The 17,973-nt window shown below is 37.0% G+C and overlaps 1 protein-coding gene across 1 annotated transcript in view; it reads left to right on the top strand.

The window, feature by feature from the left end:
* The window catches only part of NECAB1 (N-terminal EF-hand calcium binding protein 1), a 238,226-nt gene that overhangs the window by 122,033 nt on the left and 98,220 nt on the right, over positions 1 to 17,973 (top strand). Inside the window, exon 5 of the mRNA XM_069086671.1 lies at positions 10,338 to 10,435. Within this exon, the coding sequence (XP_068942772.1) occupies positions 10,338 to 10,435 (98 nt within the window). The remainder of the gene's footprint in view (positions 1 to 10,337; positions 10,436 to 17,973) is intronic.

Raw genomic sequence — 17,973 nt, 5'->3', positions numbered from 1 at the left:
TGAAAAAGAAATTTTAAATACTGCTTTATTCTGGTTTTGCTACCTACCTTTTCTATTGCCATTTGCTAAACAATACATTATCCTATAACTATTTAGAGGCTTCATATCTTTAAGGTATCATCTTCCTTTTGATTTTAATCTTTTCTAGAAAAAAAAACTTTTATTTTTTTCCCATAATCATGGTAAATCAAGTAGCCACAGGCATATCTTCAGTGAGTATGTTTTTAGAAAGCTTTTAAAATCTCCCCTCGGGATTTCATCTGTGATTTTATTAGTGGTATGTCTGGATTGCTCTGTCTTTCTGAAGGTTTCTGCAATTTTTTTTTATTCTGGATACTGGAATTCATGTTTTATGTTCTCCCTCTCAGTACAGGCATATGTATCTTTTTAAAATTTTATTTTAGACTAAAATGCCAGAACAGAAATATAGACAAGAGAAAAGGAACCAAAACATATCATAAACTTAGATACAAAGTTAGAAAGAAAAAAAAGAATGTCGTGTGCATTGCAGAACATAAGAGAGGATTCAAAATATGTAACAAATTTTCATTTCAAGATATGATAATAATATTCATTGTGTTGAGAATTGCCCATCTTTGCTTCCTTGTAAGCTTTCTTTTGTTCTCTGCTGTGCACTTTTTCACTGTGTTCTTTTTTTCCTTCCCCCCAAAGTCCCTCACAAATGTCACAATAAAGTTTAGATATGTTTCTCTATAGCTGTAAATATACATATATACCCTCTCCCACCCCCCAGAGGGCTACAATAAAGTTTATATATGTTTCTCTATAGCTATACATATATACATACACATATACATATATGGAAAGAGAGACATATACAGACATATACTTTCCCAAACCTACTCTACTCCTGATATTTGCTTTTACATATGTGCATTTCTCTTGCTTCCTATCCCTTCTGCCTCCTCTACTTTACTTTTTATCCACTACCTTGCTCTCCTATGACATGTCTACCTCTTTCCAAGCATCCCTCCCCTATCTTCCCATTACCATAAATCTAAACACCCTTCTATACCCCTATTTTACCTATTCCCTCACCCTCCCCTCTAAAGATCCCTTACTTGTCCTCTCTCCCCTCCCTATGCCCTTACCATTTTATTTCTTCTGAATTTAGAAGAGCTGTGAGCTTCATGATTTGAATATGATATTCCTATGAGTTTTCCTCATAGGATCTCTTTTCAGTGGTGATTGACATATTTTCTCTATTTCTGCTTTCCCCACTTATTCTAATGCTTCAGGACAATTTTCCTTAATTGTTTCTTGTATTATTGTATCAAGATTCTTTTTTTTAATCATAACTTTCAGTTAGTCCAATTATTTTTATATTTTCTCTTCTTGATCTGTTCTCCAAATCTGTTGTTTTTCTTATGTTTCGTTTTCTCTTCTATTTTTTCATTATTTGTATTCTGTTTAATCATTTCTTGATCTCCTATCATTTCACAGGCTTCACTTTGCCCAATCCTAATTTTCAGAGTGTGATTTTCTTCCTTTATATTTGGATCTCCTTTTCTAATTGGTTGACTCCTTTTATATCCTTCTTGTTTTTCTTGGATTATTCTTTTTTTTTTTTGCTTTTTCTCCATTTCTGTCATTTGATTTGTAAAGTCTTTTTTAAGATCTTCTGTGAATTCTTTTTGGGCAGGTGACCATTTGATGTTACTCTTTAGGGGTTTCTTTCCTTCAATATCTTTCTCTGAAGAGGAACCCGGTCATCTCTATTCCCATAATAGGCTTCTGTGGTTGGAGTCTTTCTCCTTTGCCTGGGCTTTTTTTTGTGGTAATAGCTTAATTTTTGTAATCACCTCTAGCCCTGGGGTATGGGAAAGGGTGCTTCTTGCCCCAGATCTTCAGTTCTCCCCTCCAGCCTAGAAGCAAAGCCAAACCTTCAACCTGCTGTAAGTGCCCACAGCCAGGGGCTTTCTACCCCACTGTTTGTGCACACACCAGGTGTGTGCTGGTTCCTTTACACCTCTTCTGCCCTTTGCAATAGTTGGATCCGGTGTTCCTTATTAGCTGAGGTTCCCTAGATCTTCCTGGATTCAAATGCCCAATTCCCCTCACTATCTGGGTTGTAAAAGTTCCTGTGTCTGGGGCCAAGGCAGCCTCTCAAATCAACTAATCCCAGGACTTGCTGCTTGTGGTTAAAATAGAACATAGACCAGAGGTGCTTACTTTCCACAGGGACCAAAACTCATCCTGGGATTTTTCTTCATATCTTCTCAAAATGTCCCAGGAGAACCCTGCTATACCCCTATTCTTATTTATCTGCACCCACACTTTGTTCTCCCTGTGGTGCTATTTTAACTCTTTTGTGGGGGAAAATCTTGAGAGCTTGGAATTTTCTGACCTACTCTGCCATCTTTCCAGAATCCTCTCCAGGAATATGCATTTTAGTCAATAGAATTATAATGTGGTTCTTTTTATTTTGTGGATTTTGCATATTCTGACTGAAATCAATCATCCAAGATTTTTGTTTCATTAGTTTTAACTGTAGAAGAGAGTAGGCCCCTGTGACTTCTTCAGTTTTGTGGAGTCTATATATGGATATGGCAACTTGGAGTTTTAGAGTTGCTTGGAATAGAGGGAGAATCAGGGATTCCCCCAGGATTAAACAATATGTATCAGAGGAAGAATCTAAACCTAAGTCTGATCTTAAGGTAGGCATCACTAGGACAGGCTACCCATCATTGCAATTATATTCACTAAAATAAAATATCATGATTATATCCATCAATAAGAGAAAAACTATCTGTCCATGTGTAAGGAATCCTCATTCATGCAATAGAAATTGTCAGTCATGGAACTCCTAATCACAGATACTTTTTTAAAGTTTTATTGATTTGGTTTTCTATTACAAATATTTACAGATTATTCTTATCCCATGAGAGTAAATATAATAAAGTAATTAAATAAAACAAATAGTATAATGACTTAATCTGAAAGTGCCTGAAATATCCTGCATCTATATTACCCCCAACTGTCTATTTAAAAAAAATCAACAGAAATCTATTTTCTTTCCCTCCCACTTTCACCTTATTGGATAAGAAAAGAAAAGAAAAACAAATTTCTGTTAACAAATATATATAGCCAAGCAAAACCAATTCTCTCAATATTTATGTCTTATTCTGCACACTAAATCCATCATCTCTCTATAATGGTTAGCATGTTTCATCATCAGTACTCTGGAATTGGAAATGGTCATTGTAGTAATCATAGTTCTTACAGATTTGTTTGCTTCTCCATTATTGTATAAGTTGTTCTCTTGGTTTTCATGTACTTTTGAGAGAAGCCAATTGAATATATAATCTCTAAATATCTAAATAGTTTTTTTCTGTTGCTTTTACTTTTCATTTTTAATTAAATTTTCCGCTACTACCAAACCTTATTTTATATTTGACATGATACTTTCCCACTTAATATTCTCCATTCCTAACAAGATGCTAATTTTTCACATCTACATGCTTGGGGCTGGAAATCTCAGGGTTTGCTGAGGGTCAGTCGGTCTCAGAATTCATTTCTGCCACTGTATTTTGACCCTCAAGTGCTGGTAGGACTTGCAAAGCTGGGCTGATTTTGCTTTGTATTCAGGCCATGTCTGCTTCCTGCTGCAAATCTAAAGGGGGCATGATGCTTGCCTTGCTGCCTCTAACCAGCTTTTAAGTGTTTTCATAACCTCTCTCTTTTATACTACACCCTCTTTCAAGCCTTGCTCTTGGTAGCTAAGTATTTTGAGGTATTTATAGATTTCTGGAAGATAATTGTAATGAAATTTCATGTGACTGGGTGCTTGATCTGAGAGCATAACAATAAGAAAGCTTTGTGAGCAGTATCGAATATATTTAAGCATACAACTTCTGTACTTCCTGACTGCCTATTGAAAATTAAACTAAAAAATTTCTAAATTGAGTTTAAATAGTATCTCTAAAAACTGAGGATGTAGGAACCCTGAGCTAATATGACTAATGGGTTTAAGGTCAATCTATCAATCAATAAACATTTAAGTGCCCACTATGTGCCAGGTGCCCAGGTGTTAAGGGCAGGGGATACAAAAAATGAGGCAAAAGACAGTCCCTGCCCTCCAGGAGCTTACAGTCTAAGGGGGCCAGGCTACCAAGAACTAGATTACATCCTAGAAATTTGGGTCACACATTAGAATAGTCCCTGCTTACATTAGTAGATACTGGAGTAGCTTCTAGGGTCCTTCAGCATGCCATAAGGATGTGGATTTGACTTAACACATACTCTGGCTTAGCATTTACTGGGAAGGGAAGAATGTAGAAGATGATCCAGGTAGGACCTCGTAAATCCAGAAGACACAGGAGGTGGTATGGTTCCAATGCCTTACTCCACCCCACTCCCAGCCAAAAAACATCCAGTAAGTTTTGAGGATATCCTAGAGGATTTAGAAAAATTTAGAATCACCTTGAGCCAAACAGCTATCTGTGAGATGATGACCCTTTAGCTTTTCAAGTAAGAGTTAAGTGTATGGGCTTGGTGACAGCATTTTCAGCTGTGACTTTTTAAATTGTTCCTTATTCTATTGTTAATGTCTGCCAAAGTGGTTGGTGAATGTTCTGAATATATTCATTGTTAAGCTTTGGTGGTTTGTGGTTCAAGTGCCAATTTCCACCTACAGGACAGGCAAGCCAGCCTTACTGAAACAACAAGGCACCCTGAGGGGGAGACAGCAGGCAGTACGTGCCAGGGAAGTCAAACCAGAAACAATATTTGGAGTCCATCTTCCCTCAAACCAAGAGGGTAACAGCCAAGGACTCTGAACCTAAGAGTATTGGAAATAGCAGTGCCCCAACAAAACCATCAGACCTATTTCCAGCCCAGTCCCTGAAGTCATCAGTGAGGGGAGTGATCATTGTGGAGGAAGAGCCCATTTTCCTAATCACCACAAGCTATAATTGCTGAGCAATGGCCACCAACAGGCTGTCTTAGAAATGGCAGCATTCCCAAGTGACTGGTCCTGCTTCCAGCCCAGGCCTCAGAACTGTCAATCCAGGGAAGCAACTACTTAGAGAAATGGCTGGTCATTCTTACGAATTGCCACCCAGAGGGTCAGCAAGCCAGTCTGGTTGAAGCAGCAGGGCATGCTGATGGATAGACAGGAGGCAAGAAATCTCAGGCAAGTTTAGCCATTATCACCACAACCACCACTTCTCCTTAGATCCTGATGGAAGGACCCTGAACCCAAGAGGTTCAGGATAAGCATTGCTTCCAGACTAATGCCCCCCACCATCATCCTGAGAAGCAACCAATATGGAGATGAAACCTGGCCAACTGCTCTAACAGGTTCTACAACCACAGCTTCTGAAGTCCCAGAAAAGAAAGCCCTTGTCACCAAAGACCTTGGTACTGTCAAAAGATTCATTATTAGAAACTGATATGATTTTATCAGTGGTGTGATGACATAAAAAAAGAAACATTGACATCTGTTTGCCACTGCATTCTAAGGACCAGGGGAATTTTCCACCTGACTTCTAGATGAAACCTTCATTAGGAGCTCGTTGAGAACAGGGGCTATCTTGCTTTTTCAATGTGTATTCCCAAACTTAGCAGAGTACTTCACCAGTCATGAACTTTATGTCAATTTGCTATTTCTATTTTTATTACATTTTCCTTTGAGCTTTGAGGCATGTCCCCATGGAGACTTCTGTCTTACCACCTGCTACAATAACCCACACAATTCTCTGTTTTACCTGCTATGAGGTTAAGATGCTATGTTCCAGTAAACTGTATGCTCCCATAGAGATAACAGTGACCATAAAGCAATGTGTTGATTCCTATCCATGGAAAACAGAAAAAGCAATGCAATAAATATTAATCATTTGATCATTTGTTTTCTTATAGAGGTCACATTAGACATTTACACACAGAGACTCAAGTGCAGTCTTGAGGATAGAAGATCTGGGTTAAAGTCTTGGCTTTGATATTACTAGTTGTGTAAAGTTAGGCAAGTCACAACCTCTCTGAACTTGTTACCTCATTTGTGAAATGGAGATAATGATGCCATATTTATTTCAGAGCTTTGTTGTAAGGAAAGCTCTTTGGGATCCTTAATGTATATCAGCTAACAACTTTGGAGAAAGTAGCTGACTGAGAATTAGGAAACATGGGTTCTAGTCGAAGATTTAATTCAGCAAACATTGATCACATGCCTAATATATTTGAGGTACCATATTAGGATCTGTGGTTACAGGGACAAAAGTAAAAAATTTTCCCTGCCCTGGAGGGGTTTACATTCTATTGGAAAGCTGGGATACAAGAGATATACAAAGATACAAAGAAATACATTGATGTGGGAGAGTGTACTAAACACGACCAATGCAGGCTGGCACTTTCTTTGCAACCTATAGCAGCACTAACCACCAGGGGGAATTAGCAAAGGCTTTCCAGAGGATCTGATTCCTGAACTGAGCTTCGAAGGAGGCTGAGGCCTCTAAGAAGCAGGAATGATGGAGCAGTGCTTTTCAGGGACAGGAACTAGTCTATGCCAAAGGACAAAGGAAGGCATGGAAGGCTGAGGTCAGGGGACAGCAAGCAAAACCGATTGGCTGGTGTGCAGAGTACAGGAAAGGAAATGATGGGAGATAAGTAGCCCAGTCCATTGAGGAACAGTTCTAGCTATTAGAAAGTTCCTTCATATATTGGGCTTTAAATCTGTCTCCCTTATAACTTCCACTGACTGTTCCTAATTATACCATTTAGATTTACAAGGAATATAAACCACATTCTTTTTCAGATAGATAGACAGATAAATAGGTAGATGATAAATAGATAGATGGATGATAGATACATACATACATTGAGATTTATATGATAATTATATATAGCTACATACATTGATATAAACGATGGATACAGATACGATAGATGGTAGATAATAGGTAGCTACATACATACATACATAGAGATACATTGGTCGATAGTTACATATATCATATATACATAGATATAGATGATAGATACACGTAGAGTGAGTGAGAAAACATTTACTAATTATTTACCATATGTTGGATAAAGTTCCAGGCTCTTGGGATACAAGTAAAAGCAAGTCAGACCATGTCTGCCATCAAGGAACATCAAGGAACATAGGGGTGGTGAAAGAGGGTACTTGCAGAGACTTGTTAAATAAATGCCTGGGAAATGGCATAGAAATAGGTCTGTTTCCCTAAAAATAAGCCCAAAGTTCCCCTTTCACAGCTAGAGGACCCAGGGAGCAGAATCAAAAGTTTTGGTGAGAAAGAAATAAGGATGATGCCTGAAGAGTAAGTGACATAGTGTGAAGAGAATAGGAAGTAATTTGTCAGACCTGATTCCTAGAAAGATAAACTAACCTATAAGAAACTAGAGACACAGAGGTTGGGTCTAAGGTCTTTCATCTGACAGTTCTTTAGTTATATGAAATCAGATGGCCAGTTCTTTGTTTCTTCACCCATTCCTCATATGATAGCATTTCTAGAACTTTCTCCATCCTAATAACCCCTCCTCTGAAAGTGTTCCAGTTTGTCATTCACCCTCTTAAAATATGATGCCCTAGATTAAATGCAATACTCTAGCTGTGGTACAACTAGGAGAGAATATGGTGAAACTATCACCTCTTTTGATCTGGACAGAAGATTTCTAGTAATATAGCCAAAATTCACATTTTTTGGACTTCACCACATTGTTGCCTTGCTCATGTTGAACAAAACTTATCACTCTTTAACATGTTAAGCTAGCCTTCCCCACTCTATAATTGTCCTTTAAAAAAATTAACAAGTATTTCTTTCTCTCCCACCCTGCTCCCAATTTAAAACAAAGCCCTCATAACAAATATGCACGGTCAAACAACACATTCCCACATTGGCCATGTCCAAAAACATATGTCGCATGTTGTATCTTGAATCCATCACCTATTTGTCAGGAGGTATATAGCATTCTTTATCATCAGTTCTCTGGAATCTTGGTTGGTCATTGTATCGATCAATCTTTAAAAGTTGTTTGTCTTCACAATGTTATCATTGTTGGATAAATTATTCTCTACTCACATCAATCAGTATCATTTTGTACAAATACTCCCAAGTTTCTCAGAAACTGTCCCTTTCATAGTTTCCTATAGCACAACAGTATTTCATTATATGGGCAGCTATATTTGATGCAATGTATAGAACTCTGGGCTTGGAATTAGGAAGACATATTCATGTGTTCAAATCTGACCTCAGATTTAGCTGTGTGACCCTGGGCAAGTCACTCAACCCTCTTTGCCCCAGTTCCTCATCTACAAAATGAATTGGAGAAGGAAATGGCAAACTACTCCAGTGTATTTGCCAATGAAATCTCAAACAGGATCATGAAGACCCAGTCACAACGGAAATGACTGAACAACAACAAAATGTCATTACGTTAACATGTCATAATTTATTCTGCCATGCTCTAGTTGAGGGACAATCCCTTAGTTTCTAGTTATTTTCTGATATAAAAAGTTACTATTAACATTTTTTCTACATATGGATCCTCTTCCTTTCTTTTTTCTCTTTGGGATATATGCCTAGTAGTGGCAACACTGGGAGAAATGGTCCTTAAAATGTAGGTTCAAGACTTTATAAGACTTTCCTATCTAATTTTTATCTTGTTACTTTGGGCCCATCCATCCAGTCTTTCAGGATTCTTTTAAATATACCAGTATATTATTAGCATTTCCTCTCAGGTTCATGTCATCTACAGATTTAATAAATATTCCTTATATTCCTCCTTAAAGTTATTGATAAAAGATTAAACAAAACAGAGTAAAATGTAGGTCCTATGATACACCAGTGACAATTCTGTCAATATTGATATCATAATAGTTTGGAGGCAGTCGGGGTTAAGTGACTTACCCAGGGTCACATAGCTAGTAAGTATCTGAAGTCAAATTTGAACTCAGATCATCCTGACTCCAGAGCCAGTGCTCTATCCATTATACCACCTTGTTGTCCCCATCTGCATCTTTGGGGGGAATAGCAACAATGATGAGATTTGATCCATTTAACCCATTTGAATGAGTATCATTAAAAATATTTCTATCCAGTGGTACAAAAAAAGGGAAGATTAGGAGGGAAAACAGGAAGATGAAGAAACAATGTAGTAGGGACAGTGGCCACTAATAGTACCTTAATAAACTCCTATTCATAATAACATTAACAGTAAGATGATGATGATGATGTCGACAAGAGGCAGTATGGCATGAGGAATAGAGAGCTGGTCTCAAATTCTAGAAGATCTAGGTCAAAATCCTGCTTCTGATACATACTGTCTGTATAACTCTGCACGTATTGCTTAAACTCTCAGTGTTTGAAGCACCTCTCTAGGGTTACCACTGTAAGCTGCAAAGAAGGTGCCACCCTACATTGATAGAGGGAATTTAGTTTCCTCATCTGGGAATTCCTTGTACCAAAGAGGTCACAGGTCTAATCCCTTTCTCTATTAAAAATGATAGATGATATTTCCATAGGGCTTTATAATTTATACATTGTTCTAAATTACATAAACTTATTTAATCTTCATGGTAACTCTGATATGGAGGGAAAGAAGAATTTGATAGGCATCTGCTATGTGCCAACCACTGTCCTAAGTACTTTAAAAATATTATCACATTTGATTCTCACAAAAACCCTGGGAGACTATTATTATCCCTATTTTACACTTGAAGAAACTAAGACAGACTGAGGTTAAGTGATTTTCCCAGAATCACATAACTAATAGGTGTCTAAGACCAGATGTGAACTCATGTCTCCCTACCTCCAGGCCTAGCTCTCTACCCACTATACCATACAGTTGCCTCCATATGGATGAAGCTATTGAGGCCATGGTCCCACAGATAACTAACTACACATCTAATACACAATTATCTTTAATGAAATATAAGTATCCTGTTGATTTTATTTGTGAGTAGTTTTCAAATTGTAGCATCATTCACTTTTTGCTTTTCTGGGATATTTCACCAGATAAAAACAAATTTGGATTTTCACATTTTGAGATGACTAGAACAGAGAAATCTGTGACATCCTGCTATTGAGGGTTGTTGAGTCTTTGAACCTGCCTTGTCCAGATTTATAGGATTTTTATAGGAAAGAATGTTGCCTCAAAGAGGAGAACTGCAACCCAATATCTTTCTTAGCTGAAGTAAGACAAATTGTCCTATCAGTGACTTATTCTCATTTGAAAACCCCTCTATTCTTCGGTAATCATTGATTTTTCTATATTTGAATTTTGTCTAAATATGTGGCAGTGTACTTTTGTTCTTATAGAGTTAAAATACCTATTTGCATCTTTTTTTCTACTTTCAGAATATTTTTCTCAGCACCTTGGAGAATATGAGAATGTCCTGGCAGCCCTAGAAGACCTAAATCTTTCCATCTTAAAGGCAATGGGCAAAACAAAGAAAGTAAGGGAAAATATTGTTCATCTTTTAATAAATATTTGCTTCCCAAAGTTAATTTTAGTAGTACCTGTCTTAGCATTATTGAAAATTATCATGATTCTTTTTTAATCACAAACATTTGATTTCCTTTAATGTGGATCTCTATTTTTTTTAAATGAATCTATTATCTAAGCATTCAGTACTACTATAACACCAAGCTTAGATCTACACCTTGGATTCTTAGTTTTTCTTGTGTAATGGCCCCCTTTGACAGTCTGGTGAAATCTATTAATTTCTCAGAATCATATTTTAATGCATAAAATAGTATTACAAAGGAAACCAATTATATTGAAATATAATTATCAAAATATTAAAAACCAATTTCAAGGGATGGCAAAGTGGCTCAGTGAATAGAACACTGGCCCTGGAGTCAGGATGACCTGAGTTCAAATCCAGCCTCAGATACTTAACACAAAAACTAATCGTGGTGACCTTGGGCAAGTCACTTAACCCCAACTGCCCCTCCAAAAAGCAAAAAACGAAAAACCAAGTTCACTGACCCTTGGTTTTCAGTAGGACAAATGCACTTGTTGGAAAATAAACTCAGGAGAGCCATGTACTGTATTAACACCTGTACTAATCCTATCCTTATTTGCAACTTTGTTTGTAGCTCAAAACATTCATATTGGTGATTTTATTGCTGTTGGATACAATTTTTTTACATATCTGGTTACCATCTTTTTTGCTGGATGTGATACTAAATTCCCTTTATAGAATGTCTAACTTTTATTCTGTCATACCCTTTGGTTTCAGGATTCAACTTTTGCCTTAGAAAAAGACTTCCATGTGATTGCTAGAATATGCATAATAATCTAGAATTGCTTATTAGTCAACATACATTGCTAAGGCATTTTGGTGGGAATCCCTCAGGTTTTTTTTTAATGTTGCTTTTCAATACTCTTAAAAAGAACTTTGGTCTCTCAGAAATTCAGAAGTGTTTTGAAAATGCCAACTGCTTCTTTATCAAAATATCAGAATTTGATCTTAGTCATTAAATACATGGGGGGGAAAGGAGACTTTCTTAAAAGTTTTTGAGTTAGTGCTCAACAATTGCCCACCTTCTGGGAGGCTCTTTCCAAGCTAACATTGCCAGTATAAACCTGTAATATCTAGGCTTTGACAGAAACAGAAAACCCATTTCATAATGATGTGACTTGAATAGTATTAAATGTACCACATCTGTAACATATTTCAATGTATTCATAATAGTGTTCATGGGCTGGCAAACCATAGAGCCTACAATGGACTTGATCCTCAAGTAATCTGCTCCTCAGAATGAAGGGAAATAATCCACTCTTCAGTGTTTTTCCATTATTTCTTGTTACATTGGCACGAAAGTCAAAGCAGATAGGTATTTCAGTAATGGGGACTATGTAAAAGATATTTAAATGAAGCTGTTGAAAAATGCAAAATATTAGCTCTTCTGAGCTTCCTCTTGCTAACCAGTCTCAGAATGAATTGTTTGACCAGTCAACTGTACAAAATAGGACCAGTGGGAAAAGTTGTCATTTAGCAACTACTAGAGATAAATAGAATGATGTATTTAAGAGCTACTTTGCAAATTAATTCCATATATGCTTCAGAAGAGTCCTACAAATATTATAGAATAAACATTGTCTCCTGGAGGAAAACCAAGAAAGAAAATGGGGCAATTGGGTATATATTAATGAGTATTTAATTTGACATAAAGATTGTTCTTGTCCTAATATTGTAGCTGTTAAATAAGGCGTGAAATACAAAATCAGAAATGAAATTGTCTTGCCATTTTTTTTGTTTTGGGTTTTTTTTTTTTGTCTTGCAATTTTTTTTTAAAAGGGCTTAAATTTTATCCCACTGTTTTCAGTAGCCTCCAAACATCCTGAGATGCCATTTTGCTTCTCTTGGGGGTTTTTTTGTCCTTTTTCTCTCTTTTCATTTCTCTCTAACCTTAGTCCACACTCTGGGCCACTTGTGGGGTAGGATGCGGGAGTTGTGGGTGGTGACTGGCATGTGGAGGAAGGAGGTTGGTTAAAACATTTCATTCCGTTTCTACTTATCCCCCATCCCCACTTCAGTTCAGTAATTCCAGAAGAAAGAGTATGCTGGTCTCTGTGAAAAAGGAAAGACAATAAATGGTATCTGCATAAATTGTGAGCCAAATAGCATAATACATCCTGATACCTTCATATTTAAGTCAGCATGTTATAGTGAAAATCGTCTCCAATGTTTACCTTTCCTCCACCATCCAGTCTTATTAAATATACTTGTATATAGAAAGTTTGCAAGAAAATGGCATTTTCTGATTTGACAATACATAATCTATTATTTGATGGCAGTGGCGGCAGCAATAGGGATAGTAGGAATAACAACCGCTATTGTTCTGAAATATTCACAGGATTCTACTGAGACTTAGAAAATTCTTCCCTGGGATAAAGTTCTCTGACAATGACCTATGAATTTTGGGAGGGGGGCTACCTTTGGAATCTACCACAGCATCAGTAAAATAATGGGAAATTCCTTTTCTGTGAGAGGCAACTAGAGAGCTAGACTAGGATTTAGCAAGGTGTGGGCTTGAATCCTGTTTCTGATATTTATTAGCTGTGTGACCATGGGCAAGTCAACTAAGTCACCAAAGCCTCAGTGTATTCATCTTTAAAGTGGGGATAGAAGCAATTCTGCTACTTACTTCACAGCATTGTTATGAAACTCAAATATGATAATGAGTGCAAAGTATTTTTTTAAATGTCAGTTATCCTTGGCAAGAGCCGCCCCATCCACCAAAGAAATTAATTATAGGCTACAAATTTATGCAAAGAAATTTAATTTTTTAAAGAGAAAAGCATAATATGTTTGACAACTTTAAAATTAGTAACATCAATCATATAACATGATTCAATAAGTAATGGATATGTTAACCTCATGTTATGGTAGGCAAAAGATGAAAAGGTTGAGAGGAGGAAGGAGAAAAAAAGTAGAGAGATGCAGAGAAGGGCAGAGGTGGAGGAAAGCTGGAGAAGGGGAAGGGGAGAAAACAGGCAGAGAGAAGAGAAAGAATAGAAGAAATGGAAAAGGAAGGGAAAGGAAGGGAAGGGAAGGGAAGGGAAGGGAAGGGAAGGGAAGGGAAGGGAAGGGAAGGGAAGGGAAATGGGAAATGGGAAATGGGAAATGGGAAATGGGAAGGATGAAAAAAGACAAAGGGACCAGGAAGAGAAGAGGGAAGAGGAAGCCAAGAGGTAGAAACTGAGAGAAACTTAATAAATTCTGAAGTGTAAACTTTAAGTAAATTATTCATTCCACCCATAACTCTTTTGGCCTATGCTTGGCCAGTGCTATTGTGAGTGAAGGGGAGAGGAAGAATATTGAATTCAAGGAATGACAAGTAGTCAGTCCAGTTTGACTGGAACATAGACTTTGTAAAAGAGAGGAGTATAAACTAAGAGAGTAAGAGAGAACCAAATTGTGGAGGGCACTGCACTTCTTTGTATGGGAAAGTAAATGGGTATACTCTGTTTACAAAAAAAAAAAATCCCCCAAATTAAGTGATATTTTTATGATACAATCTTATAACAGTTCAGAATTTAAATTTAGGTCATCCTGTCAGTCGTTTCATTTTTTTAAGTAATCTTTCTTTTATTTGCAATGACCATGACCAGTCCAGAGTCAAGCAACTGATCATTCAATCAATGAGAATTTAGTAAACACCTATTATATTCCAGGCATTGCGCCAGATGCTAGGAATACAAAGTAACAATGATAGTCCCTGCCCTCACAGAGATTACATTCTATCATAGGAATAAAGTTTCCTCCTCCCTCTTTCTCCCTCTCTCTCCATATATGTGTGTGTGTGCATGTGTGTATGTATATATATACACACAAGATATATGCATGTATGTATATGTGTATGTATATACACAATTAAATGTAAACTATACACATATAAAGAAATAGAAAACTTGTTGCTTTGCATGCTTATATTATAAGTATAGTGTGCATATTGGTGGACCTTGCATAAATATAAAAAGCTTACATATAAGCATCTACAAAATAAACGTAAGATCATTTGGGGGAAGGGCACTAGCAGCTGGGATCAGGGAAAACTCTATTTAGATATTAGAAGATAATGATCCATCTGTCTTTTTTTTTAAGCAATTGGGGTTAAGTAACTTGCTCAAGGTTACACAGCCAATTATTTCTGGGTGTGGTGGTAAGTATCTGAGCCCGGATTCAATCAGAAGTCATCCTGACTCTGGGGCCAGTGCTCTTACTCACTGAGCCACCTGGCCGCCCCCTGGATCCATCTGTCTTTATTGTCTAGTGAAGATAAAATAGATATATAAGGGCTCTTAGAGGCCATCTAGGCCTACTCCTTTTTACAGTGAATGAAACTGAGACTTGGAGAGAAGTAACAATTTATCTGAAGCCATACCATTAAGATGTAGCAGGAAGTCATTGAACCCAGGTCTCCTAACCCCAAATGTTGCAATTTGCCTACTGTCTCATGATACCTTGAATGATATACTCCTGCTCAAATAAAGGACAAAAGTAAAATGAGGGCCCTATTTTGCTACAACTAAAATAAAGATATTGTAAAAATCTTTCAAAAACCTATAGATTTGATGTCCTTTTCATGCTGATACAATGATGCCTCCTTTCTAAGAAAGGAATTCAATATTTCTTTTTTAGAATATATATATATGTGTGTGTGTGTATATATGCATGTAAGTATATGAATGTCTACATATATAGATGTATGTGTCTGTGTATAACCATGATAGACCTTTTCTTATGAGGAGGAACTGACAGTATTTGTACTTTGAAAAAATGAAATGAAAAGCAACCTATATTCTCTCTCAGATGGCTATTCACCTATTCACTTTGTCAGAAATAAGTGAAAATGGGTTTTATCTATTTGCCTTAAACTCTACAAGACCACCAAGGTCAGACATATTCGCTTATAATTATGTCCTTTTCCTTCTTCCTCCTCCTGTGTTCCAACCTTTTGCTGTATCTTCAAAAGCTAAATGGATTGTTCATCCTTAGCTTCTGGAGAGGAAAAGAAAGAAAAAGAAATTATTAAAGACCCAATTTAACATGGACAGTTGGGAGTCCTGAAAGCAGCCTGAACCCAATGTGGATGACTGGGAATTATAACCCCAACCCAATCACTGTGTTATATGATATTAGACACACTAATTACATTTCCATGTTTCCACAATAAGGATAATCATGCTCATGGGCTTCATAAATGGATGAGTGATCCTTTGTAATCTCCTGGCACATGCAAATTCTAATACAAAGGCTAAATTTGATTACATCTGATATGTCACATAAATATATGGTAGATAACAACACAATTTCATTTTTTGCTTTTGGGGTTTCACTCTTAAAAGAAAACTGATGACAAAACCAAGAACATTCTGAATATGATCTATTTCAGGCATTATATTCCTTCAGGTAACCAAAACTACTCAGATTTTCAGAATTAATTATACACCTCTAATATAAATCTTTAAACTGTGTTATAAAACCAGTAGCAACTTCCAGATCTCCAGGTGGCTATTATCTGCAAAAAAAGGTTATTGTGGAATTTGAGACCCAGGGCCATGCACAGAGTAAATTTACAACAGATCTTTGATGAATTGTTGTGTTGTTGTTGTTGTTGTTATTAAGAGCAATGGTGATAGCGTGGGATTTAGTCCTGATTCTGACAAACACTGTGTGTCCCCAGGGCAAATAATTTAACCTCCCAGTGCTCCAGGCAGCTCTTTAGTGTTGTAGTCATAAAACAATTATAGATCTGTATGTAGAGGGAATTTCTGCACCTGGTATTCCCTAAGTAGATGAAATGATAGGTCTGGTTAAAAAGTCAAGTGAAGGGGCGGCCAAGTGGCTCAGCAAGTAAGAGCACTGGCCCCAGTGTCGGGATGACCTGGGGATCGAATCCAGGCTCAGATACTTAGCACCACACCCAGAAATAACTGGCCATGTAACCTTGAGCAAGTTACTTAACCCCAATTGCTTTTAAAAAAAAACAAAAGTCAAGTGAAGTCAACAAGCATTTATTGAGTGCCTACTATGTGCCAGTTGGACAGGTAGTTGGCAAAGTGGATAGAGTACTGGGTCTGGTGTCAGGAAGACTCATCTTCATGAGTTCAGATCTGGCCTCAGATCCCTCAGTGGAATCGTGAAGAGTCCAACAAAACTAAAAACAACTAAACGACAAAATGTACTGGTCAGCATGCCAAGCACTGAGTATACAAAGAAAGGCAAAAACAGACCCTCTCCTTGAGGAATTCACATTCTAATGGGGGAGACAGGATGCAAACACCCATGGAGTGAAAAGATATAAACAAGGTGAATCGCAGGTAGTTTCAAAGGAAACCACTAGCATTGAGGAGGACTAGAAAAGAATTCTTATAGCAGGTGGGATTTTAGCTAAGAACTGAAGGAAGCCAAGGAAGCTAGGAAGTGTAGATGAGAAGAGAGAGAATTCCCAGCATGGGGGACAGCCAATGAAAATGTTTGAAACTGGGAAATGGCTTGGTTGTATGAGGAACAGCAAGGAGGCCAGAGTCACTAGATCATAGAGTACATGGAGAGGAAGTAACGGATGAGAAAGGTGGAAAAAAAGTTCATGATATTTTCGTCTATGAATATCCTTACTAATATAAATAAGGAAGCAAAAACAGAGAAACATAATTGCCTTAGTAAAACTGGAGACTGCAAAGTTGTCATCTGGGGAAAATATCACATAAAAAAATTGCAGCTAAGCATTTCCTATCAAAGTCAGAATGATACTAGGAATTATATCATTGAAAATCCCTCTAATTTCCCTCAAGGCATATGAGTTCAAATGATAATGTGGGTAAAAGACAAAGATGGTTTGCTTCACAGGTTGGTACCATTTCCATGGTAAAAAAACACAAACAAAAAAAACACTCACCAGTCATCTTTGGGGACATGTTTAGCATTCATTAGAAAGAACACATGCACATATACATATGTAAATGTGTATATATACATACATATATGATATATACACACAAAATATATACACGCAGAATATATGTATATTACTATATGTAAGCATATATACATATATGCATATTATATGTATATATACACATAATATATATATATTTTGCATTTAAAGTAAGACCAAGACTAAACCACTGACCAAAGAAAGCAATCAACAACAAAACCATCATGCCTGTTCTTCAAACTGCCACTATTGTAATCATCCACATAGTAAAAACTAATCTATATGTTTGGGAGTTAGGTAAAGGGAGGTTTGGAAGGGGAAAAAAAAAAGTGTGAGTGAGAGAGTGAGAGTGAGGGAGAGAGAGAGAGAGAGAGAGAGAGAGAGAGAGAGCCTTCACAAGTAGACATAGAAGAAGGTTGGGAATTTGGTGGAAATGCAGGAGAACTGGTCAAGGTCAAAACCAGACTATAGTGTATCTAATCTCCTACAAACTAAGGAAGACTAGTGAAAGGTAGGGAGGGGGTTGGGGAACACAGATGTT

The sequence above is a fragment of the Petaurus breviceps genome, unplaced genomic scaffold (assembly GCF_028583685.1).
Source record: "Petaurus breviceps papuanus isolate PSGF00001 unplaced genomic scaffold, PetGlider_PUasm1.0 179, whole genome shotgun sequence".
Classification (NCBI taxonomy): Eukaryota; Metazoa; Chordata; class Mammalia; order Diprotodontia; family Petauridae; genus Petaurus; species Petaurus breviceps.
This window is presented reverse-complemented; position numbering and strand designations above follow the sequence as displayed.